Source organism: Phyllostomus discolor, chromosome 1 (genome assembly GCF_004126475.2).
Source record: "Phyllostomus discolor isolate MPI-MPIP mPhyDis1 chromosome 1, mPhyDis1.pri.v3, whole genome shotgun sequence".
NCBI lineage: Eukaryota > Metazoa > Chordata > Mammalia > Chiroptera > Phyllostomidae > Phyllostomus > Phyllostomus discolor.
In genome coordinates, this window is record NC_040903.2 from 67,646,514 (window position 1) to 67,672,785 (window position 26,272).

The 26,272-nt window shown below is 41.6% G+C and overlaps 1 protein-coding gene across 1 annotated transcript in view; it reads left to right on the top strand.

The window, feature by feature from the left end:
• The window catches only part of PROSER2 (proline and serine rich 2), a 43,235-nt gene extending 17,375 nt beyond the window's left edge, over positions 1-25,860 (top strand). Inside the window, exons 2-4 of the mRNA XM_036024222.1 lie at positions 1,490-1,712; positions 20,733-20,985; positions 22,930-25,860. Of these exons, the coding sequence (XP_035880115.1) occupies positions 1,572-1,712; positions 20,733-20,985; positions 22,930-23,960 (1,425 nt within the window). The 5' untranslated portion in view covers positions 1,490-1,571 and the 3' untranslated portion in view covers positions 23,961-25,860. The remainder of the gene's footprint in view (positions 1-1,489; positions 1,713-20,732; positions 20,986-22,929) is intronic.
• The last annotated feature ends 412 nt before the right edge of the window (positions 25,861-26,272 follow it).

Consider the following 26,272-nt stretch of genomic DNA (forward strand, 5'->3'; position numbering starts at 1 on the left):
GCCACTGTCGTCAGCACACTTCAGTGTCCACCATGTGGTGTTTGCACTAAAGTCATACTAGGCATTTAACTTACTAGACTGAATACTGTGGAGAGTTTCACAAAGGATATCTTCACTTCTGAGTTGCATATTATTGACTATGTAGATGATTTATATGAAGTCTGTGCATTGCTTAGACTTTTTATTATTAAACAAATTTTAAAGTTTTAACATTTTTTTTTACCATTTGTAATGGCAAATTATACAAAGTGAATGTGCTCAGAATCTTCTGTCCCCTAGCCTTGCTCTTAAACTGCTGTGTGACTTGTGCTGACACCTGAAAAATGATGAGAAATGGGGTATGGAATGCTTTCTTTTTTAATCTGTTCTAGTATCTTCAGAATTTCTCTGAGAAGATTTTACAGTAGTCTTAAATGACAAGGTCCTTCTAAAGGTGTTCAGTACCGATTATGCTTTCTCCACAAATAGTCACATTTTGTTAAAAATGAACATACATCTGAGTGCATATCCACACACACACATACACCAAATTGTATCTATGGTCATTTTAGCCCCTCAGTGTCATTAAAGAAGCTCATGAGGCAAACTGGCAGTATTTTTCATTTTAGGAAGGATGTGAGTATCTATCGCTTCACTTGCCATAATATCAAGTCACTTGTAATCAACAGGAGGCTTATTCCCTATTGGTCTTCCTTGGTGTTCTAGAAGATTTTGTTGAACTCAACTGTTGTTCAGAAGCTGAACTGAACTTCTGCTAAAAGAGTCAGGGAACTGTATGAAATTGAGGGGTTTATTGGGGAGAGTTTCAAAGTCTTTGTTCCTGAAAGTAAAAACATGAACTTCCTGATAGTATTAACTTTGGGGACCTTAATATTTTGTGTAGAAGTTGCAATAGCACACAAAATCACACAACATCACACAACATCACACAAGAAGATGCAACATCACACAAAATATTGTGTATTGTGGAGGCATCACGGCCTCCAAAGAGTTTAGAATCTTGGTGATGTCAACCAAAGTTGCATTAGTATTTTATGAGCTCTTGTCACTTCACCTCAACTCTGAACTGTCGTGAAGCTGGAGAAGAAGCCATAATTTTGTGGTATCTAAAGCAGAGAGGACTAGAATTAATAAACCACACAGGGAGAACCCAAGTCTGAGCATGAAAGAGCATGAAAGTACAGGCCCGTAGTGCCAAGGAAGGTGCCAGAACAACATTCTATCAAACCATCTGCATGAAAGTAATTTTTAGTACATCTGTCTTTCCTTAAAAATGATTCCTACACCTTGATCATGGAGGAGACTTTATGTAAAGGAGAAATGGAAGTGAGCATCACCAAACAAGTTGACTTAGAGGCTCCTAGTTCTCTTTGTCTTAATAGTTGAGGTCATGAATCTGGACAATTTTTATGGAGCCTTTCATTTGAGAGGATAAGGCACTTACTGTCTGGGTTCACCAACCCTTGTTGCTTGTGTTTGGTTTCTCTAGAAGTAATCCACAACTTCAGAATGGAACGCCGGCGCCTTCCCCACTTCCTGTGATCAAGCCATTGGCCACCATTTCTGTGGCGATGCCTGTAAACCACCAGAAATCAGACTCTTCTTCAGAGATGGACTCTGACTTGACACCCAGTTGCCGGCTCAGTGACTTGAGCAGAGGGGGCAGTTTGGAGAGTCGAAGTAGCAGTTCTCGCTCCAGAAGTCTCACATTGGTGAGTGATGGTTTCCTTTAATGCTTTGATGTGCTGTTATTGGCTGGCTTGGCCCCAGCTCCCTCCCCTTTAAGGAAGATCTTATCAAATTCTTTTGGTTTAACTAGCTTAATGTTTTTGGAATACTTACTTTGTGAAATGGCATCTAAATTTTTAATCATCTTAAATTTGCACAAATATAGAACATGATCCACGGCAGTGAAGGGAATCTCGCTGCAGCCACTAACACAGCTGCTGAGACGCAAGGATGTGCCTGACTGCAGGCTGCCTCAAATGCAGGCAGGGCCAGATGCTTTCAGTTCAAAAGACCTGAAGGAAGAGAAGCTCCTTACAGGGTGAAAAACAAGTTCACTTTAAAACAGATTTTTCACTCCTTTACAAATATAAATGCTTTCGTATCCCTTTCTCTCAGAATCCAGGCTCTTACATATCATCAACAGGCTTGGAAACTTTCATAAAAAGAGTTAGTTTTAAAGTTAAGAGATGACCTTTTAGCACTCCCCACCCCTTATATTCATCTTTCAGGATAGAGACCTTATATTCACAGAGGGCAGGACCGGAGAGAATTAGCCTTGGGCTTTGCTAATAAGGGCCTATTGTCCATCTTAGTTCCATCTTCTAGTGGGAGCATTCCCTGTCAGATACTCTGAGCCCTAAAATTAACCCACATTATACCGAATATAATAAAGATATATATACACTGTAGAGGGGAGTTAATAGTAAGATAGAATTTAATTGATTCCTACTTGCATGTTTTCTTTTTTTTAATCATCATGGAAGTATATAATAAATAGTATTTAATTGATTCACTGAAAGAAAAATATATTATAATTACTCTCTGAAAATATGAGAACCCACAAATCCTTAAGAATGGAGAATTAGATAATAATTTTTTAATTAAAAGCTATATAAAGAACATGTTAAAAGCCTATGTAGGAAAGACAAATTAATACTCCAGTAGTTCGTGAGTATGTTCTTTAGAGCACGGTCGGGAAGCAGTCGTGCTCCGACACAGAAGGGCACATCCAAGCTTGCTGCGGCCAGCTCTGGGCGGTGGTCTAAAAGGCTGCCTTGTGTGTGTGTGCTCGTGGAATGGAACTGAGTGATCATCAGATGGCCAAGGTGTCTAAGGAAATGGGTGTAGTGCATCAGGAGTCAAGGTGTTTGAATTATTTTTTTACCTTTCACATTCATTTTTATGTGTCCTGTCCTCTTTTCATAGAGAACCAAAATAATACAGTATCCATCTATCACCTCTTGGGGAAGAATGTGATCCCAAGTTGTCCAGTGCTTTGGCCTTGGGGAAGGAATGTTGCTACTTTTAATCTCCATTCTAGCATTATAGGGTCTATTTATTCTCTGTATTAACCAGTCAGTACCCACTTTTCCCAAACCCTATGTGGTAGCTCAAACTCACATGCTCAGATAGGACCTGATTGCTCTCTGCAAGCACACCCATTGCAGTGTGGCATTCACTGACTACTCTAAGTGACCTGCTGTGTCTTTGTGTGTGTGGTTTATACCTCTGCTCAAGGGTGGAAGCACTGTCCTGGGTGTCATGGACACAGCAGTGGAGCCTGCATGCTGGTGACTGTGATCCATTGTGACAGGACCAGCTGCTGCAGATTGCCTTCCCCACAGCACAGTCCAAGATAGAGGTTAGGGCTGTTTCTGGGATCAGTGTCTGGAAGGGAAGGAGGCAGGACTGAGTGGAGAGGGAAGTCGAGCTGTGAGGTAGACCTGATGAAGGCCTTAGCTCTTGCTTGGAGAGCTCTGGGCCTGGGATAGGCCCTCAGTTGTCCTCAATGGGTCAAATGGCGACTTTGTACCCACTCGGTGATCAGCCTTTGGATGTAGAACCCCTTTGGAAGGAGACATGACCTTGACAAGGCAGTTCCTTTCAGCTCAAGGCAGTCCCCAAAGAGACTGACAGCTGAAGGCCACCTTCCATCACCACTCCCATCCGACGGGAGACCGGTTCCTTCACTTCCAATGGGTGAGCTGGGCCAAGTGTCACACTGTCACAAAAGTTGAGCAGCAAATGGAAAGAGGTGTCTCAGAGGGATTGAAGCTGCCAGAGTGCCTGCAAGATGTCTTACCTGGAAGAAGCAAGTCTGAAAAATGAATTCAGGGAGCTACAGGATATTGCCTTACAAAATTCAACTCTTCCTAGAATGCATGTGTAGGCAAATGAGACCTTAAAGTCTGTCATCCAGCAAATTTGGAGAATACACATCATGTTGACTCTTTGTCAAGATGTCATACACAGGAATACATCTTCAGAGACAAAAGCTCTTGTTTGAAAGGAAGCCTAGGACATTTTGGCTCCAAAGTCACAAGGAGAAATAGCTTATTAGAAAACTTTTTATCATGGGTGTATTTTTGGTAATGTAAGATATTGGAAACATCATTAGGTTCACAGATGGGGGATACTATACATCTCTTACATGTGTAAATATCAGGAGGTCAGGGTGGGTGACAGGAGAATAGCCTTGTACTCCTTGCCCTATAGTGGAAGGGTCTTTCAAGCCTTCAGTGGTGGCCTGCATAGGTTTCACAGTGGAGTTTAGTAAAGATCAGAAGGATATCCCCCAACATATGCATAATTTTTCCTAAATCCAAGGACTATCCTTATACATTTTTAAAGTTGCTTTCTTCTTTACTAACTAATAAGTATCCTGAAAATCACCTAAACTAGTATAAACACAAGGGTATCACAGACATGCTTGGGTTCAAATTCAAATTTGCCTCCCTTTGTAACCTGGAAAAAGTTATTTAATTACTATTTTCATTAGTTATTTCTTTTCTTCATTAGTTTTAAAAAAGGGTGAGAAGGATAATAATTCTTTCTCAGGGGATATATATATATATGTGTATATATAAATACAATATATATATTACATACATATATATTTTTTTAATGGTTAAATGTCTAGCATCTAACAGTGCTTATAATACCAGCTTCTCTTTTTCGAGTGCCCTGTAGCTTCAGGTTGAGCATAATTCCACTTCATCCTGCCACCATCATCTTGTTTGGATCCATTTCCGCCTGTTATATCTCTGTCTCTTATGAGTAATCTTCTGAATTTTGTTCTTTGATCACTAAAGATGAGATGGTAAAAGGAAAACACTCATCTCCCTAATATTTCACCATTTCTTAGTTCTGCCAGTCTTGGTATGGGCATCACTTTGAATTTAAATTAAAGAATGCCTATCCTCTACAGTTCTTTTCTATCCAGTAAAAGCTCAAAATAATACTGTGACATGTTTGATTCGTCCGTGTGTTTATCACTGTATAGGAAAAAGAGGAAAGAGCATTACAGAATCTACTTTTATGAAGCATATAACTCAATTATATTCTCATGATATGTGCTTGGTTACATACAGTAATTCTGCCTCATACTCCACTTGGCTACCTGTGTCTCTGTCTGATGGAAGACGCATTCCAGGACTGTTCCAGTACCTTCTAGTTAGACCTGTTGACTGTTTTCTAGCATTTTCCTTAATGGAAAATCATAGGGCTAACTTTAATTGTCTTCAGTTGTTATTCCACAGTTGTGAATTTCCCTTAGATGGAGTAGGCTCACTGAGAAAAATTCACATTTAATTTTCAGTGGCAACTAAAGTTTTCCAAACAGCCATGGACCATTTACCTTTTACTAAGCCCTCTCTTAGCATCCAGATGCCCTTAAACTAGTGAAATATCTATACTGGTACAAAATTTGTAAACTTTAAAAAACTTTACCCTCAAACTCTACTTTTGGGGGAGTCTAAATTTGGAGAGGAGCTATATGTTTTTATTCTAAATTACTAGGTCTTTTTATGACTTGTCTCTTTAGAGGGAGAATCAACCTTAATAGTTTCTCCACTTGCTGTCCTTTAATTCTTGACCCCATAAAAGATTAGTTACAGTGTTTTTAGGCCTCTAAATTGTATGGTGTTAAATGTACCTCTTGGAGGGCTCTTTAAGTAAAAGATAACCTAGTTCCAACTAGAAGTTTTTCTTATAAGCAAAGGCTTATTTTTAAAAGAAGATAAAAGACTAATGCCTGATGTTACATGAGCATATCCTCAAATTCTTAAACACCACTTGAAATACTGCCTAGGATGTAAGAGATCTTTGCTCTTTAGGAACTCTTCTCCTCAGTCAATGAAAATTAAAAATTAAAACAGCTGCTTAAATAGGATTGCTGTGGCTATCCATATAGGGAAGTGTGTGAAGTCTTTATCACTCAAGAGAGTGTTTGTTTATGCATTTTGTTTTTCTTATAAGGAATTTTCCCTCTGAACCTTTTCTAATGAAAAGTATAGTTAGAACAAAAACAAATTGGCCAAATCCTGAAATACTTGACTGAGAGAATGTCTTTTGAATGTGTTTTTTCCTTTGAAATTTAAGAAGCTTTCATACAATACAAGGCAGCATGCCTTTGCAAAGTTGGTAGTGTGGTTTTGCAAGTACTACCTCCAGCGCTGACACAGATTCAAAATAAAAGGTTCAAGAAGGATTCAGAGACCTTCATAGTGACAGCTCTTCAAGGTGACAAAAGAAGCTTGGGGTGTGAGGTTACATATGTTCTTAACCCCTTAAGGCCAGTATCTCAAACACTCATGTAGCTCTTAAGCACTTGGGTGCCACCACCAGGGATGGGATGCAGCCTCCTGTCAGAGTCCATAGGTCTGTATTCGGCCTGTGGCCCTGCAGCATCTGGAGCTCCCCCTACGGAAGAACATGCTTTGGCTTGTTGGAGAGTGGGAAGCTCTTACTACCTGTAGTTCTTAAGAAATTAAGTGATATATGTGCTTCTTTAGTGTGGATTGGAAACATCCAGAATCCCCAAACATACTTCCTATTCATTTTGATCTGTAATGTGGGCAAAAACAATGGCCCAAATTCATTGTTGAATTTTTGGAGATTTAATATTCAATGAACTACCTTGGAACCCTCCTCGCTCAGCTGACAAATGTTGTAGCCCAAAAGTCACATACTGAGTCTGTGACTAAATAGCCGTTGTCACCTCCTGATTAATCCCTTCCTTCTCCAGAGCCTTAGATGTCGTTCGGCCACACCCATGTAGTCATGGACTGAAAAGGAAAAGCCAGCCATGGTGAATGCCATCTTCATGGTCAGCTTGGACTGGGGTCTCAGGAGTACACTAGAAATCTGACACACGTGTTGCTAGATGAGCTCAAGGAAGGAAAACAGAACAGAGGCCTGGAAAGGAGTAGCAGACTGGTTAGCAGTAATGCCATCTTCCTTTCAGCTCTGTCTCCTTACCCAGATTAAACCCAAAGCTTGCTGGTCAAAACAGCCCTTTAAGATGAGGCTTACATAGCTTTTTTATAAAAGTTCAATAAACATTTAATAAATGCTTACTACATACAACAATTAATAGATGATGGAATAAAACCCAGTTTTAATCTTTTCAGGAACTCACAGTTCAGGGGCAAGAGAGCCGTGAGAAACTCTAGGACAGTGTGGCCCAAGCTCACGAGGGGTCTAGGCGCATGTGTGATGCCACGCACTTACGGCAGTTGCATCTCAATTAAGGTCTCTCTATAATATTGCCAGTTCAAAGTTTAATGCAGCCACGGAGCCCAGCTGTGGTCCCTCAAACCCATTATTCTTAGATCTGTAATCAAAGCTGTACACATCTCATCCCTCAGTGGTCTGTTTGTGTCTCTTTCCGGCCAGAAGTACAGGTTTGAGTTAGCCCTAGTGAAGAATTACAACAATGACTAGTTAGAAATAACCGTAATTAAACCCTGTGCTGAAACTGTGGGAAACACCACATGCACTCAGGGTCTTTCTCGTGAGACTGCCAAAGTAAGCACAGCATTTAAAGCTATGTGAGGAACTACAAAGAGGCTGACTTGTTTTCTTCATTCTGCCCCTATTCTGTTTCAGCTGCAGAGCATTCCCTCATCAGTTTAGATTATTCCATCAATAATACCTTGCTCAAGTGTCAGGGAGATCATTTTGGTATCCGTGAGAAGAAAATGTGAACATCAAATCACACTCCTCCAAAACAAATACCCAAGGCTGCCCGCCTTGGAGGCTACTGGTTAAGAGATCTCAAGAACTACTTTGACAGTGTGGTGTTGCGGCAGGAGGGTGGAGGGAATAAGGGGACTAAATGGTAATGGAAAAAATACAATAAAAAAAGAAAAGAAGTATTTTTAGGCATGACAGTCTTTTTACGATGTGTTTGTTTGCTTGTTTGTTTGTTTAGAATAAAGATGAGTTGTGCTGGTTCTTTTTTCCTCCCTCACAACAAGCTGCCACAATGGTCTTAGTCTGCAGTGAAAGCAAATACCTTTGTCTAAAAGAAAAATGAAACAAAAGAAAGAAGCCTAAGAACTTAATTAATTTAGTAGTTTTTGGAGGTAGGGGTTCATTTAGTGTGAGTATTTTAAGCCTTTTAAACTTTTTTTGTTCAAAGGTTTTTTTCTATCATTTCCCCAAAAATGAAAACTCCCATCCCGCATCTGTGCTCCCACATGCATATCTAGGCTCTTGACTTTTATATCGTTTGGCAGCATTTGCTGAAAGGTTTGCCATCACCTGATCTGGGTGCTCTTCTCTGCGCTCCACTGGGACCAGGGGACATTTTCCACCGTCTTTGTGCGGGGGCACAGGCGTCAGCCAGAGCAGGACTTGGTTCTTCTCCCCGTCCAGCCTTGCACAGCGTGCACACATTTCCTTCAGCAGGTTTAGCACTTTGAATTTTCTACTCTGAACATAGTAGAAATTAATTCCTTACAATCATGCATATTAGGTAGAAATGTACATACTTCTTCCCTTGAAGACTTGTACCCTTAACCTGAGGTCAACATGGTAGGCAGATTGGATGGAGCATGGTTTCCTATGTAATTTTTTTAACATCTAGAGATTTGTAGCCTTAAAGAGCTTCCTTTTGCTCCACAGCCTAAATTGGTGCATTAAAAACACCGTTTATGGAAAGGAAATTTTTAAAAACTTCTGCTGTCAGTCTGTTGCTACCTTCCAAAGAAAGCTACTGTTTTTGTCCATCCTCATTTCCTGTCCACTTAGTTCTTTGGACACTAAGTTAACAAGTTCCACTTCCAAAAGCACCAGTTGAGCAGGCCCGTCCCTGCTAGGACTCAGGCTTTCTTCCCTCCTCCATGTGGGCCTCTCATCTGCTGCCTTGCTTTTTTTCTTTTTTAATATACAGCTTCATTAAGATATGTCACATACCATACAGTTCACCCACTTAAAGTATGCCACTCAATGGTTTTTAGTAATTCAGAGTTGTGCAACCATCATCACATTTAGAACAGTACAACATTAGAACATTTCCATCACCCCAAAAAAACCCTGACCAGTTAGCAGGCCCTCCCCATTTCCCTCTGACTCTCGGGCTCTGTAGATTTGCGTGTTCCCACAGCCTTGCTTTTCATACTCTACCTCTTCCCCAGGGCCTTCCTCTTTAATGCGCCTGTCTGAGAAAGGCAGTGTCAGCATCTCCTGGGAACAGGAGGAGTAGACAGGGACTCTCTTGGACAAAGGCCCCGTGCCTCTTTTCTGTCCTTGAATACGCTGCTCCCCTGCCCTTGGCACCAGGGCTTTTCCCTGTTTCTACTTTCTTTCCTCTCCCAGGTGCAAGCAGAGTCCAGGTTCGTTGGGAGGGCTGCTTTGTATTTGGGGAATTAGGCAACAGACCTAACCCACAGCATTTTTGGCCCTGCCCCTTAGGTAGGGCTCAAGGCCAGGCTGATCACAAAGAAGGTACTTGAGGATACATTCCAGTCACCCTACGCATTTTCCGGCCTCTAACCTTAGAGAGACCTCGAATAGGTTGAGGATACAGGAGTCTGCCTTCCAGGACCCGGGACTCTGCTCACTGAGCAGCAGCCTGGTTAAAACTGACTTGTGTCTCACATTACACAGGAATACTGAGGTAAAACCGTGAGCTTTATGAATGCCAGGGTAAGGTGTATGAGGCCTGTGCAGGTGTCCAAACATGGGTCTTGGATTAGTATGTGATGAGCAAGGGAAATAAGTAGAACACAAAAAGTGAGTGTAGTGCTAGTTCTAGTCTTGGCCCCTCTACGAAATAGTTGTACAGCCTTGGAAAATCATTGCATTGCTTCTGAATCCAGTTTTCACATTTTCCAATGAGGCATCTGGACTAATTGATCTCTGTGTTACGTCTCTCAGCCTGTGAGTCTTACACTTTTTGACAGAACATAAACAATGGTGGAGGACGTCCATTCCTAACCTTATTTTTGAAATGAAAGCAAGCTTATGTTGGGACTCCTTGCTTTCTTAGGTTGGATTAAATGCATGGGTTTATATACTCCATTCTTATTTTTCCCTCTCCCTTAATGTGGGAAGTTGGCATGTGACTTAAACTGCAGGCCAGCTGCCCATTTAGGTCTGCTGCCTATACAACCAAAGGGAGATTATTATACCTAACCAAGGTAGATTATAAAACAACTTGTGAGTAACCCCACTGAAACACTGAATGGGAAGGTCAGAGTAGGAGGGAAAGGGCAGAGAGCATTAATTATTTCCCTAGACTTTTAATTCAACAAACAGTTGTAGTAATGGATGTTGTTGTTGTTGCTGTTGTTATCGTCGCCGTTATCATGGTATCTTAACAGCATCTGTGGTGGTTGTAGTTGTTAACTATAGGGATCTGTGTTCCACCGAGAGCCCTGATGGTTTTAGAGTCACAAGGCTTCTTTGTTGAGTCACTGCGGTAAACCACTCCGCATGGATGAAAGAAAATGTGAACTGTCTTGGGGTGGAGCTGCAAGGGCAGCAGCGCGTGCTGAGTGGATGGGGACAGGGTCATCCAGCGAGAATAAGGTGTGCCAAGAAAAGGTGAGGCAGGAAGCTCTCTGCCACACACTGTGACCCTCCAGATGACCCCACCAATCTGCAAGAAAATCTAGAAGACTCACAAAATGAATAGTATCGCTGGATTTCTTATGAAAGTTTCATGTTCTCATCACCAGAGGGCCAAAGCAGACAGACCTGGCAAGGAAGTGTGATATTTTGGTCACAGTGACCGTGTGCTGGACACCAGACGACCTCAAGTTCCATGGACAGTTCACAGACATATCAGACATGAGTTTTCCTTTCAGTGTTAAGTCCAGCAGAAGCAAAGAGCATGGGTGATGAACAACTATAGTAGAACATAAAATTTTATGAGTTGATTATACTTTTTACTTTTTATTGTTGACACTATTCCAGTTGTTCCCCATTTCCCTCCCCTTTGCCCTCTCCATCCAGCCCCCACCCCCTGCCTTTGCCACATTGTTGTCTGTGTCCATGGTTATACTTTTTTAAAAAACAGATTTTATTTATTTATTTTTAGACAGAGGGGAAGGGAGGGAGCAAGAGAGGGAGAGCAACAATAATGTGTACTTGCCTCTCACACGCCCCCTACTGGGAACCTGGCCCCCAACCCAGGCATGTGCCCTGACTGGAAATGGAGTCAGCGACCCTTTTGTTTGTAGGCCAGCACTCAGTCTACTGAGCCGCCCCAGCCAGTATCTCTGAAATCATCCACTCGTCTCTGTTTCCATTACCACTACACTAGTTTAGGTGACCTTTAGCTCTTCTCTAAATGTGTTTCCTATATTCAGTATTTTCAACACTATAACCAACATGACTCTTCAAAACACATATCTAACTACCCCTTGTCCCTTTTTGTTTAACTCTCAACCCATTTCTTTTACATGATTGATGTATTTTATTTCTTCTCCAGAGTTTTTCCAGATCAGACCCCCTTCCCTAAAAGTGTGGATTGATTTCCATGCTGTATGTGTGCATTACACTCACTTCCACACTCTAAAGTAATTGCCTGTTTTCTTATCTGAAGCCCTCATTAGATGGCCCACTAACAGCACAAACATTGTTGACACTGTTGTATTTACATTGTGCAATGCTTAGTAGATGCTCAAGTATTTGAATGTATGATTCGGGAGATGCTATGGGAGTAGGCTGGAGGTGTGGTGACGCTAAAATTGGGCCAGGAATGATAGGTAAGGTGTGGCTCTGCAGAGATGGGCATAGCAAATGATTTGATTTAATTATAGAGCAAGAGCTCGCAAACTACAGCCTGTGGACCAAATCTGGTCTCAAACCTGTTTTCATAAATGAAATTTTATTGTAACAAAGGTAGGCTTATTCATCAACATATCTATAACTTTCACAGTACACTGACAGAGTTCAGTCATTGCTACCTACCACAAAGCTTGCAAAGCCCATAATATTTACTATCTGCTCTTTACAGAAAAAGTTTGCCAGTGCTGCAGTAGACTATGAAAGGGAGAGTAGTAGGAGGTGAAATCTGAAAGGAAGGTAGGTGGGGCTTAATCTGGAAATCTCAAACAAAGTACAAACTTCTTAGTCATATGTTCTATAGGTGTAAAGGATTGCTAAGATTATGAGACTGTTGTGTGTGTGTGTTTTTTTAACCTATTCCTCTTTTCCTTGGTCCAGTGCTCAGTTAAAAAGTATTAAATCAGGAATATTTTGTGCCCATTTTCCTTTAAAGGATCTTGCCAGTGCCCCTCATGCTGACCCTGTTATTGAAGGTCTCAGAGATTGTACAACTGCCAAATGTGTAAATTAATAAAATCACAGAGATCTAGTTAATATGAAATTGTTCTAATTACAGCTGAAAAAAAATTCTTAAAATCAGTATGTTTTTCCTCCCCACCCCCAGTAAGTCTCAGGACAGGTAGAGCAAGAAGACATGCTATGAATCAAACTCTTAAGGCACATTGTTTCAAGAGTTAAAATTTTTAAAAGTTTTATAAAATCTGATTACAATGAAAGGAAAATTATAGGTCAGCCTGTCTTGTGACTATAAATGCAGAAACTCTAGACAAGTCAAATTAGTACACCAAGGAAAACAGTATGACATTCAAGTTGGACTCGTTCCAGAATGCAAGGTTGGTTTAATATTTAAAAATAAATCATTGGAATTCAGTTAATTAACATGATAAGAAAACATATGTGATTAATCTCTCCTCAGTCTGGGCACTGCTGACATTTTGGGCCAGATTGGTCTTTACGGGGGGAGGTGTCCTGTGCGTGGTAGGATGTCTCGAATCTCATAGCACTCACACAGCTGTGACAGCAAAAAATGCCTCCAGACATTGCCAAGTGCCACATGGAGGGTAAAGTCACCCCCAATAAGAGCCACTCCATAAAGGTAGAAAAAGCACCTGACAAAATTAAAAACCCATTCATTATTTTAAAACAAACACACTTAGCAAATTAGAAATAGAAGAAAACTTTCTTAATCTGATAAATATCATTTTAAAAGAAACCTCCAGCAAGCATTAATGGTAAAGTATTGAAAGCTTTTTCCCTGATACAGGGACAAAGGTGCCACTTCCATTCACTTGCCTGGGGACCCAGCCAGTGCGATATGGCAGAATGAAAAAAATGAATGGCATAAGAATGGAAAAGAGGAAATAAAATTCTCTCATTTGTAGACACTGTTGTATATACAGAAGATTAAAAAGAATCTACAGATAAACACAATTACACAGCAAATTTGTTAAATTTGCATAAGGTCAGTATACTTTGTATTTCTATATGCCAGCAATAATTATAAAAATTTAAAAGTGATATCATTTATAATTGCACCAAAAACCATTAAATACCTAAGAAGACATAGGATGAAAATTATAAAATCTCTCACTGGAAAGCACAGAATATTGAGAGGAATGAGAGAACCAAATCGGTGCCTGGCACACTCAGTGCATCAGTGTCACCCAGAGGCTGGGCTCAGACACAAAGTGAAGGCCCACCCCTTAATGTCTGTGACTCAGTAGACCTGAGACGTCGCGAGAACTGGTGTTTCTGACAAGTTCCCAGGTGCTGCTGCTGCTGCTGGTTGAGATCTCACACTTTGAGTTAGCACACTACCCTCAGTACATGAGGGCGTGTTCTTTATTTGTGGATTTGAAAATACTGTAAAACATCAGTGCTCCTCAATGTGATGAACTTCTCTGCAGTCCCAAAGTCCCAGCAGGGAGCTGGGAGTTCCACCCAGCAGGGAGAAACTGACAAGCTGATATGAAAATTCATACGGGATTAAAAGGGGCTAAGAAAAGCTAGCACAGATTTAAAGAACAGCAAACCAGAGGGCCGTAAACTACAAAATATCGAGACTTACTATAAAGTTATAATAATTAAAAGTGTTTATAGGTGTGCAGACAAACAAGTAGACAAATGAACATAAAAGGGAATTTGAAAACAGACCCCCATGTGCACTGTCACCTGATTCACAACCACGGAGACCTGCGGTGGGGAAAGGGTGGTGCGGGCGCAGTGGGGGGACCATGTAGAAGACAATGAATCTCAACCTCACATCAGACACAAAGTTCATTCCAGGTGGATTGTCGCACTAAATGTTGAACAGTGAACACAGTGATGCTTCTAGAACAAAACACTGGGGAATATTTTCATGACCAAGCAGTAGGTAGTGACTTCCTAAATAGGACACGAAAAGCTCTAATCATGAAAGAAAAGATTGATCCAGTGTCCTACATTAGAATTAAGGACTAGTCATCAAAAGACCCTGTTAAGACAGAGAAAAACACAAGCCAGTGAGATGATTGTTGCAATAAATATATTCAAAAAGAGATTTGTATTTAGTGTGTATAATCCTGTAAATTATTTTTAAGACAATTTACAGAAAAATAGACAAAAGACTTGAACAGGCTCTTCATAAGGGGAACTCCAAATGGCCAGTCAAATATTATGGAAAAGAATTGCTCAGCACCATTAATCTCCTTGGAACTGGACTGGAAGTCAGAACGAGACACTAGCACATGCCTGTCTCACAGGGTGTCAGAGCATGCAGCCCTGCAGGAGGGACTGTAAATTGGTATGGCCACTCAGAGGACTGTTTGGCTGTATCTGCCAAAGCAGACACATATCCTATGACCCAGCAATTGTATACAGGTTTATATCCAATGGATATGTATTGCTTATCTTCCCTAGCAGTCTTCTGTTCTGTCGGCTTACCTACATGCCATAGATATCCCTCTAGCAATATTCATTATATACTCCGACCTAACCCTTGCTGCAGAGAGTTTCCTGGGTCATCATTCCTTCAACTCCTATGGCCAGGCTAGTTTGAGAAATTTGCATGTATTTTTGTGTTAATTATCCCCCAAACAAATGTATACTATGCCTTAAACTAAAGAAAAGCCACTCAAATTGTGGAGACCTCAGGCCTTGTAATGGGCCTGGGAGTTAGATGCTGTGAGATGCTTTGGGTGAGAGGGCAAGCATGTGAGCCCCTCTAGAGCACAGCATGTATGAAGCATTCCTCTATGCCAGATGGGGCAGCTCTTAGTCACCTCTGCTTTCCACCATATTTTTTGCTGTTTTATCAAAGTTTGTGAGCAAAGTATAGAGGCAAATAGTTTTATAAGGTTTATGGAAGGCACCAGTCTTCCATGAGTCCCTCTCCCATCCCACCCCAGATGACTTTTAATTCATACCTGTTTTTAGTTGTTTAACGTTATTTTCCCCCATTCTTTACATTTGAATATGTATCTTTTAAGCATTTTTGTATTTTGTGGATACAAAGCATGCATATATTTAAATCATCAAGACAACTATTTTTCTGTATGCATTATTTCACTTAACATTGTATTCCTGGAATCTGTAAAAGCCAGTTAATAAACACAGCTATCACAGTCAACAGTCATGGAAAAAAAGACTACGTATAAAAGCAGTTATAATAACTATACAGGTAAAAAGCAAAATGCACAGTAACTTGCATATGTTATCCATGCAAAGTAAGTGTGCATGTGGGCAAGCACTCGAAGGGAACAGTGAAACGTGAAAATTTGGTGGAGGGGAAGAAAGCCATTATATCCTTTTGAAAACACCATTTTAAATGGCTATATAACATTTTATCTGTGAATGTGCCATGATTTATTTAATCATAATACCCTCATTATTGAACATTTTAGTTGTTTCTTGTTTTGCTTGTTTTCTTGCCACTATAAATACTAATATAACTAATATATTTTTGTGTATGTGTGTGTATTGCTACAGGTAATGTGACTCATATGCTTTCACAGCTTTAGTGTTGTTCTGTGGTTAATAATTGTATTGATTTTATTTGCTGTCTTCATGTTCTGTGTAGCTCTTTGGCCTGCTCTGAATTGGACTGGTCATTCACCACACAGCTGACATCCTGAGACATTACCATCATCCTGGGACTCCCTCTCACCCTCCCCTTTCCTGGCTCCCATATCTTTTCTTGGTTCTTTCCTTTGTCTAGGGAACAACCCTACTCCCCACCCTGCTGCAGCAAATTCCTGAGAAAGGCAGATGTGGGAGATACGTTGTTTAGAACTGGCATGTCTTAAAAGCATCTTCATTCTACCTTAACTTAAATTTGGTTAGGTATAAAATTAGAGTTCTGAAGTTGTTCAAAAACTTTTTATTTTAAATCATTTTTTATTTTTCAGTTACAGTTGACATACAATATTTCATTAGTTTCAGGTGTATACCCCAGTGACTAGACATTTATAACTTACTAAGTGATCATCCCAATAAATCTCATACACATCTGGCACCATAACTATGTATAATTACTAGAATATTATTGACTACACCCCTATGATGTATTTTACATCCCCAAGACTATTCTGTAACTACCAATTTGTACTTCTTAATCATTTCACCTTTTTTAAACATCCCTCCAATGTCCCTCCCATCTGGCAACTATCAAAATATTCTCTGTATCTATGAGTCTATTTCTGTTCTGCTTGTTTGTTTATCTTTTTAGATTCAATTGACAATAGATATGTATTTATTGCTATTTTATTGTTGATATTTTTTATCTTTTTTTCCTTCTTAAAGAAGACCGTTTAACATTTCATGTGATACTAATTTGGTGATGAAGAACTCCTTTAGCTTTTTCTTATCTCAGAAGCTCTTTATTTGTCCTTCAGTTCTAAATGATAGCTCTGCTGGATACAGTGACTTTAGTTGTAGGTCCTTGCTTTTCATCATTTTGAATATTTCTCGCCAGTCCCTTCTGACCTGCAAAGTTTCTGTTGAGAAATCAGTCGACAGTCTTATGTGAGCTCCTTTGTAGGTAACTGTTTTTCTCTTGCTGCTTTTAAGATTTTTCTTTGTTTTTAATATTTTGCATTTTAATTATAATGTCTCTTGGTGTGAGCCTCTTTGGGTTCATCTTGTTTGGGACTCTGCACTTCCTGGACCAGTATGTCTATTTCCTTCATCAGGTTAAGGAAGTTTTCTGTCATTATTATTTCAAATAAGTTTTCACTTTCTTGCTCTCTCTCTTCTCCTTCTGCACCCCCATGATGTGAATGTTGGTGCACTTGAAGTTGTCCCAGAGGTTCCTTACATTATCATAGTTTTTTTGGATTCTTTTTTCTTTTTGCTGTTCTGATTGGTTGTTTTTTACTTCCTTATATTCCAAATCACTGTTTAGATTCTTGGTTCCATCTACTCTACTGTTGATTACCTATAAATTATTCATTTCAGTTAATCTATCCTTCATCTATGACTGGTTTTTTTCTTATAGTTTCCATGTCCTTTTTTATGCTGTTGAAGTTCTCTCTAAATTCAACTACTCTTCTCCTAAGTTCTTTGACCATCCTTATAACCAGTGTTTTGAACTCTGCATCTAGTAGGTTGTCTCCATTTTGTTTAGTTTTTTTTCTGGAGTTTTTGTTTTGTTCTTTCATTTGAGACATGTTTCTTTGCCTCCCCACTACGGCAGCCTCCCTGTGTTTCCTTCTATGTATTAGCTAGAGCTGCTATGTCTCCTGCACTTGGTAGAGTGACTTAATGTAGTAGATGTCCAGTACAGTCCAGTGGCAAAGCCTCCCGATTCACCCAAGCTGGGGACTCCAGGTGTACCCCACCATATGGGCGGTGTACACCCTCCTCTTGTAGTTGAACCTTGATTGCTGTTGGCCCATCAATGGGAGGGATTTACCCCCAGGCCAGCTGGCTGCAAGTACTGGCTGTGACCACTGTGGAGGATCAGCTGTGCAGAGGCCCTCCCTACAGAGCAAAACTTACTTCAGTAGGGCTTTGGTGCCTGATGATTCTGCCCCTTGAATGTATCACTTGTGGAGGTGGTTGGGTGGTGCTACAATGAGGTCTGAAGCTATCCGCTAAGTGTGCTGGCTCTGGTGCCTCCCAGGAGGCACAGCCAATGTTAGCCACCACCCGTGTTCTGCCTGGGACCACCTGGCATGAGCTATTGTACAATCCACATATGGCTGCTGCTTATACTAGGCTTGGAGGCGCCCAGGCAAGGCCAAGTTGTGAACCAAGGGTGGCTGCTGCTAGTGCTGGACCCTGGGCCACTTAGGGAGAGGTATGGGGCATGCTGAAGCCAGATGCTTCTTGTTTGACAGATTTTGGGAAAGTCTGAATCCTGAGCCAAGACAGACCATTTGTATGGAAAAGCCACTGGAAACAGCCTGGGTGGGCCTGCAAGTTGGGTGAGGCAGGGTCTCAGAGAATCACTAGGGCAAGGCAAACAGTGATATCCAAGTTGATAAAGACTCAGGTGTGGTACCTGCCTTCTGGCTCTGAGTAGGGAAGGTTCATCAAAGGAACAATGGTCTCTTGGAGAACTACAGTCTGAGAGAAGGCTGTCCCTGATGTCAAACAATTCAGTTCCTCCTCATAACCCCTGGAGCTTTTTGAGCTGCTGCCCCAGTTCTGGAGTTCAAAAGGAGTGTGTCTGAGTAAGTCTGTGCACAGTTCTTTTAAGAGGGACTGCGTGGGACTCTAGAAGCCCTCTATTTCACTCAGCCACAATGCCCATTGACTTTTAGAACCAGAAGTTAGGGGCACTTCCCTTCCTGGCACTGGAACCCTGCGCTGGGAGGCCTGGTGTGGGGTTGGGTCCCCTGGCTCCTCAGCAGGCCCCTCTGCAGCTGAGATATCCCTCCCAATTTTTATCTGTCACACTTGGGTGTGGGACCAGCCCATTCTACATCTCTGTCCCTCCTACCAGTCTCAAAGTGGCTTCTTTATATCCCAAGTTTGTAGGACTTTCATTCAGCTGGATTTCAGGTGGTTATGAATTGTGATTGTTATATAGTTTAGTTGTAATTTTGATGTAGTTGTGGAAGGATGCATGTACCGTGTTTACCTACTTCATCTTGATCAGATGAAATGGATCATTTACAACTTTGAAGGAATCACAAGATTGTCTTCTGGTTTCCAGTGTTGCTGCTGAGAGGTCTGGCGCTGTTTTGACTCCTGATCTCTTGTTATGTGGCCTTTCTTCACTCTGAGAAGCTTTCAGGATCTTTCCTTGGTCTTTGGTGTACTGAACTGTCACAAAAATGCACCTTGGCATAGTTTAGTTTATTCTTGTTCATTAGGTTATTCTGATGGCCCCTTTTGATCCTTCTGTTTGAAGACACTTTATTTATTTTACTTACTTATTTTAATAATTCCTTGCCTTCAGTTTTTCTCTGATTTCTTTTTCTGGAACCCCCATTATTCAGATGTTGGACCTCTGACCATTTTCCTCTAGTTTTCTTTTTTCTCTGTTTAAAAAATTCTCTTTTTTACTTTTGTTGTACTTTTCCAGTGTCTCTACTTTATTTTCTAGGCTTTTATTTCATTTTTTATTTCTACTGTCATAATTTTAATTTCTAAGAGCTTTTTTTTGTTTTCTAGTTTTTAAATAGCATCATATTTTTTACAGATTCAATATCTCTTATCTCTCTGAGGATATTAATGATCATCTTTTTGAAATTTTCATCATTCTGCATAGTTTCTTGTAAATTGTTTTTGTTTATTTTTGTTTTGTTTTGATATGTCTCTCGTGTTAGAGGTTTTTCTCAGCTGCTTAGGGATCATTAGCTCTAGGCAAATATGTATGAGTAGAATGTTAAGAACACGATTAAAAATTATCCGCTGGAAAAAAATTATCCGCTGGGTTTTGCTGACTGGTCTGCACTGTAGAGCAATCTAGCTGAGCTATTTTACTGGGGATCTGTGGTGTTGGCCTTCTGGCCCTTGGACCATTCAGATCCCCAGGGAAGACTCTTCCAGTCTTCTGGGCAGAGTATCAACTTGGTCTCATTTACTTCCCATTTTCAGTGTGGTCCTTTATGTCAATGCTGTTTGATGTTACCTACTTCAAATCTCTCTTTTATCTCTTTTATCTTCTTTAAGAAAAAAAATGTCTAGCTTTCTACTTGGGTGATCTGATCACTTCTGAAAGAGCCTTTTAACCTGGTCTGTTCTTGTCAACACCATCTTTGCCACACTTCAGAACCACTCAGCACCGCCAGTGCTTGGGCCTCAGGGCTGCCTCCCAGGACTGTGGGAAGCCCCCCAGGACCAGGGGAAGCCTTCACGTACTCTGTAGGTTGCTTAGTGGCTTTCCCTGCTGCTGACTAAAACTCATCTTTCTTGGGTCTGCTGAGTCAATTACACCTGTCTTGCTATCTAACTTTCCAAATTTCGTTGCTGTCATCTCTTTTCCTATTATTTTTGTCTTTGTGATTTGTGCCTTTTAAAAGAAAATAAGTCCCATTGTTGTTGGTGAGGTTTCTGGAGGAAGATATAAATATGTGAGCTCACCACCTTCAAGCAGAGATTTCCCGCATTGCTATTACGAGAAAGCAAGTGTGTCTGAGAGCAGTAAGCGCTGCAAAGTGTTCCCAAGGGGGACCAAAGAAGAATTGCTTTCTCATCATCAACTCACTAGGAACCACAGGAAGAGAGCCAACAATAGGGCCTAGGATCCTTTATTTCTGTATCTTTTTGACACCCTCCTTTTTCACACAGGTGAAAGGGTGAGGGTCATACAGGCACAGGTGTGTTAGTGAGATAACCTGCACGGCAGACTCTCTCCCCATGTGGGAAATTTTCGAGTGCGGCAAATCCTACCCTGGGCTCTGTATCTATCCAGACTTGGTCGTGGTCTTTCTTTTTCAGCGAAACTACTATTTGTTTTATCTCTTCCATTCCCAATCCCCAAACCTACTATATAGGATGATGAGAGCCTGAAGTATCTCACACATGAGGAAAAGGACGTCATCCTGTTTTTCGAAGAGACTATTGATTCCCTGGAGGATGACTTCGAGGAGCAAGTCCTCTGTGACAGTGGGGTACACTGTCACTCCCCACAGTCTCTGGAAGGGAGCGCTTCCAGCCCCTCAGAGCCAGAAGATGTCATCGACTTAGTGCAGCCAGTACCCGCGGCTGGGGAACCTGAGCGCCTTCCGGGTGTGACTGAAGCAGCAGGTGAGGCGTGAGGCCCCTGTCCCCAGACTCTGGCTTGCTTTGTGTGTGTTTTACATGCCACAGAGGCGCTGCTCTGTGTGTCTGCCACTGTGGAGGCTCTCGGGGCTTATCTGGTTTTTTAGGGTAGTTTGTTCAACTACCGTATTTTGCCATATATAATATGCATTCTTTTTGCCCAGATTTTTGAAGGAAAAATAAGGGTGTGTGTTATTCATAGGTAGTCCTAATTCCATATCTATAGAAATGTTTTTAATTCTTTTATTTATGCTCTTGTGTTAGAAGTATAACTAGAAAGCAGTAATGATATCTGTATGCAAAATAATACCCTGGAATGCAATTATCTGTTTTGTTTCAATAAATAAATAAGTAAATAAATAAATAATTGAATGAAAAAATTGAAATGAAAGATTTTTCTTTTCCTGAAAATTTGGGCCAAAAACATGGTGCCCATTATCCATGGCAAAATAGGGTAAGTAGATATTTTCTTAGCATATTAGGATGACAACATAGGAGAAAGGAAATTCCAAAAGGGCTAGAATTAAGAATGAGACTAATTGGGCATACAGATAGCTTGTCTATCTGTATTAAAAAGAAAGAAAATTGGAAATAGCTTCCAGGTAACAGTTCATTATAGAAAGAAAACATGTGAGGTACTTGTATTTTAGCCCTTGAAGTTGCATCTCACTTTCTGTGCAAGAGTATACCCCTATTGCTGCAGCATGACTTTCCAAGGTGGGCACTGGAAATGAAAAGTCAGCTGGCTCAGGAAAACAGGAGAAGATCAGAACAAAAACTCAGCTCAGGATCCTCTTTGTGCCTTTGCTTTACTCGGGGCAGCACCGGAAGAGAGGTGCGCCCTTTGTCCTTCGAGTCCTGTGATGCAACCAAAGGAGAGGGACAAGGAGAAAGTTTTCTTCCATTTTTCTTCCTAATTAGAAATAAATGTGGTCAAGGGGATAAGGGTTGGTAATGATGAGGAAAAACTAGAAAGGAAAATAATTTAGCTCTGCTAACTACAAAATATTGCCATTTGTCATGAGCCTCTAGAAATATTTTTTTCTTTTTTATTCGTAAGCAGTGCTGTGTGCTACACCCAATTTCACATACTATGACCGTAGATTCCAAAGATGGAGCTTAGTTTGCAGCCATCTCTTTAAAGAAGAGACTTAACATGAAATCCCTATTTTTGTCACATTTCTTTAAAGTATGCCTCCTAAAATTTGAACCAGCTGTTCCTTTTAAAATGTCAGATCATATAAAATGTAGAGGAAAACACACTTTGAAAGTAAGCCCTTGCCCTTCACTTCCCTAACATGGTATTTGCATAACAATTTTAAGTGCCTGCTCTGTGCCAGGCACCATGTGAGGTTCTGCAGTACGAAGACAAGTACGACACTGCCGTTCTGCAGCAGGAGACAGGTGTGTGAACCGAAGGGCGGAAAAGTGCTAGGCATTCTGTGGTCCGTGTATGTTCTGGAGGTAGTAAGGGCTCCAAGGCTGGCATATAAATCTCATCTGGGCCTGTCAGGAAACATTTCCGTTGCACAGAGGAAAGTGAGGGACTCCTTGGTGTGGCACACCACCTTCCAGCCTCCATTTCCCCTTGGTAAAAATCCCTGCTAAGGTAAGTTACTTTTCCTCCTATTAATGCCTCAGGAGGATGGGGCCTCAGAAGGTTGCTTTTACCATGTGCTTCCCAGGTACTGGCCTTTTCTGACCTGGCAGTCTTTCACTCTGTCATCCTGTGGTTATGAGAATCATGTACTCTGTTCCGTTTCATTAGCCCAGGAGACAGGGATAGAGGGAGTTTAGTTTACAGGAGGTACTGCTGAAGTTGGAATTATGTCCATTTGAGATCCTTTTCAGCTCAGTGGGAAGGGAATGTAATGTGTTTATTTTTACATAAGGTCACATAAGCTTATGAGGATTCTCCTTCCTTCTCAGGGGCTGGGCCCGTTGGAAAGGAAGACATTCCTGCCCTGGAGCTCGGGACACAAGGTAGAGAGATTTCTCCCCAGCCAGAGTCCACAGTTCCAGAGGTCCCTCCTCAGCCGCCGTCCCTGCCTGTCCCCACAGCGCCAGCCCACCCCAGGAAAGAGCCGCTCTCTGCTTCTCCTCCAGCAGAGCACCCAAAGCTGCCCCGCTCGGTTCCCACTCCGCTCGTTATCGCCCAGAAAATTTCTGAGAAGTTGGCGGGAAGTGAAGCCCTTTCACCTACCTCTCCCTCAAAGGAGGGCAGGCCTGGAGAATGGTGGACACTGACTTCCACAGCCCCTCGAATTGGAGACCACTCGTTGTGGCACAGACACACGGCACAGCCTGCACCCAAGGTCCACCGCTTCCCCAGCAACATCAGCGTGACCAACAGTGCCGGGAAGGAGTTCAACAAGACCATCTCCAAGGCAGCGGTCAGCGTGCAGGAGCGGAAAGCCCGGGTCCTGGCCAACATTAATGGCGTCTCTTTTCTCTCCTTGGGAGAAATGGAAGATCGGGCCCAAAAGGGTGATCTCCCTGAGCAGAGGAGAAGCCTCTTGCCGGAGCAGGGGACACGTGACCAGAGCAAGCCGGGCCCCATCCAGGAAGCCTTGTCCGCACGGGCAGGAGGGCAGCCCAGCAGTCAGCAGTCCAGAGGCGTGCAGACGGAGCAGACCCCGCCACTGGCCAATGGCTTCCAGAGCATCCACGATGTCCTAAAGGGTGAGCCTGGTGGCTTTTTCTCTACTGGGAAAACTGTCACCTTCCATCCGGACCCTGCTCTCACCAGCAAACTTGCACGCCAGAACGCCAGCAAGAGCTTGTACGAGCACCGGCCGCCAGACTGCAGCCAGGATGCTAGGAAGCGGTCAGGTTCGCTGCCCAGGGCTGTGGGGTTCAGACCCCAGGGCATCACGGTCCAGTTTGCTGGCCGAGGCTCCACTGAGGAAGCCCGCCGAGAGGCCCTGCGAAAGCTCGGCCTGCTGAAGGAGAACTTGTGAGGGAGAGCGAGTGGGGGCTGGAGGATGAGGACGGCCAGGTTTGTTTGGCCCTGTAGTGCACTGTGCGCTGTAAAGAGTAGTCACGCCCGTCCCAATGGCGGTGCCCTGCTGAGGACCAGCGGTGACAGGTACCAGGACTCAGGAGTCGGAGCTGGGGGCTGAGAACAGTAAGGGCTGCCCCGTCCCATCCCACCGCTGAGCTGGGATTTCCCTCTGTGAACAAGGGACGGCCCCATATCATCCTTTTTTCCCAAGAACTCAGAGAATAACCTTGAAGACCTAAAGGTTTCTGTGATTTGTCACTTCCATCTACTTTAAGGATGCGGGAGAAGGGGGCTTGGGTCTAATTTGTTATTCAAGAGTCTCTATTCTAGCCGTTGATCCCAAGCATACCCACGTGAAAGCCAGTGTAGGTCTCTCGTACCCAGTTCTCCAAGATAGGGAGGGATTTCTTCTCCTTTTCTAAGAAAATGTTAAATTTTCGTAGTGTCTTAAAATACATTTTTGGCTTTTTGTTTTTGAAGGGTAAAGAACAGTATGTTAGCCCTAACTATGCCTTTGTGTCTTGATATAATTTGGTTTGCCTAGTTTTTTTCTGATGGAAAATTGAAATGCAACGTTTAGAGTAGGATGTACTATAATTTTGAGTTGTGAGAGTGGAATAGAAAGGTTGAGTTCGGAAAGGGTGGCAATTTAAAGAACACAAGTCTCATCACACTGAAGGTCTGTCACTGGGAGACGTGTGTACGAGCACTTACTGTGTACATACGTGTACATAGTGTTTATAGAAACATGTTATCATACACATATATAGGTGCTGCGTGGGCACATACACGTTCGTCGTCGCATATACATAAGCTTCCTAAAGCCCTGTACTCTGGATAGACACAGCCATCCCAGTGGGGACAGATGACACAGAGACTGCTACTTCCTAACGTGGAAGTCTTTTAAGGACCCCCGTCTGCACAATATTGTGGTGAGTCCGTGTCTTAAAATTCTGCGATGCGTGTTCTGTTCTCAGTTAAAGTAATGTTCCAAGTAAGGTTCCAGATAAGCAGAATTGTTTCTCTTTTTAGTGAGGAACATTTTCAAAGGCTTAATTTATCACCTAATTTTAGTTCTGCATTTTCCAAGGTAGCTAGTAAACAGAAGGAAACAAAAGATCCTTCAGATTCCGTGTGTTCTGTAAGCAAGATCTCAGGATTAATGTAAAAGGGAAGAAAACAGCGGACTAGGTGACACTGCCTGAGGAGGACTAGTTTGCTCCCACACCGTCCCACTGCTGAGTTGTAGCCACAAGCATTATCACCAGAACTATTTCAGGCTGGCGTCTTGAACCTCAGATAATAGACTGGGAAGGGCCACCCTCAGATACCACACCCCTTTGTTATTATATCTCAGCCACTGTCACAGAATGTTTCTTTCCTGTTGAGTATTATTTAAATTCAGATTTTTAAATGTGCTGTGAAGGATATTTTTTGTAGTATTCAACTTGCCTTGTAAGTTACATAAAATGATTGTATTTTTTTTTCTCTCCGAACTACAGTATTTAGTGTCTTGGCCAGCTCTTGTCCTCCTGAAATAATATCATGGATTTTTAATGGTCTTAATTGAAATATATTTTTAAAGTAGTTTTTATTTTACTCCCGTTTATATTGGATTTGGTTAAAGGGTTCTTGAGGGCTGGATCATCTTTTTTACAAAGTGAGATGCCCTACACAGTGTTTAAAAACAGAGGGTCTTGATATGGCTGACATTCTAAATACCCTTATATATGAAGACTATTTCTTTTTACCTTATCCTGACTTCATTATGATTAAGGTGAACTTGACTATATATAGTACATTTGTTCTCATAATGACATTTTTGAAAATAAATTGAAATTTATCTTATGTATAAACAACTTTGTTTTTAAATTTTATACTTATTCTCAATTATTTTCTTTTAAATGGTTATGTTCTTTCCTTACATTTATTCATAATTTCTACTTCCTCTTTATCTGTAATTATACTCACTATTATTCTGGTCATGTGCCCAAACGCTAGAAATTAAAGCCATACATTTTGTACAAGGTTGAAATCATAGCTGCTGATGAAGTAACCTGTCTGTGTGTGTATTGTGTCAACAAAACGGCTGGTTTGCTGAAGGGCATTAGTTTTCTCGCCATACTGCATGATAGGACGTTCTTAAAGGGTCGCCAAATGAATTTTAAGGACCATATTGCAAAGCAAAATCGTAATGAAAAGGAAAGATGAATCTTAAGTGCCCAGTTGGTTTTTTTTCAAGTGATACTTGTAGATCAGTCTCCTTTT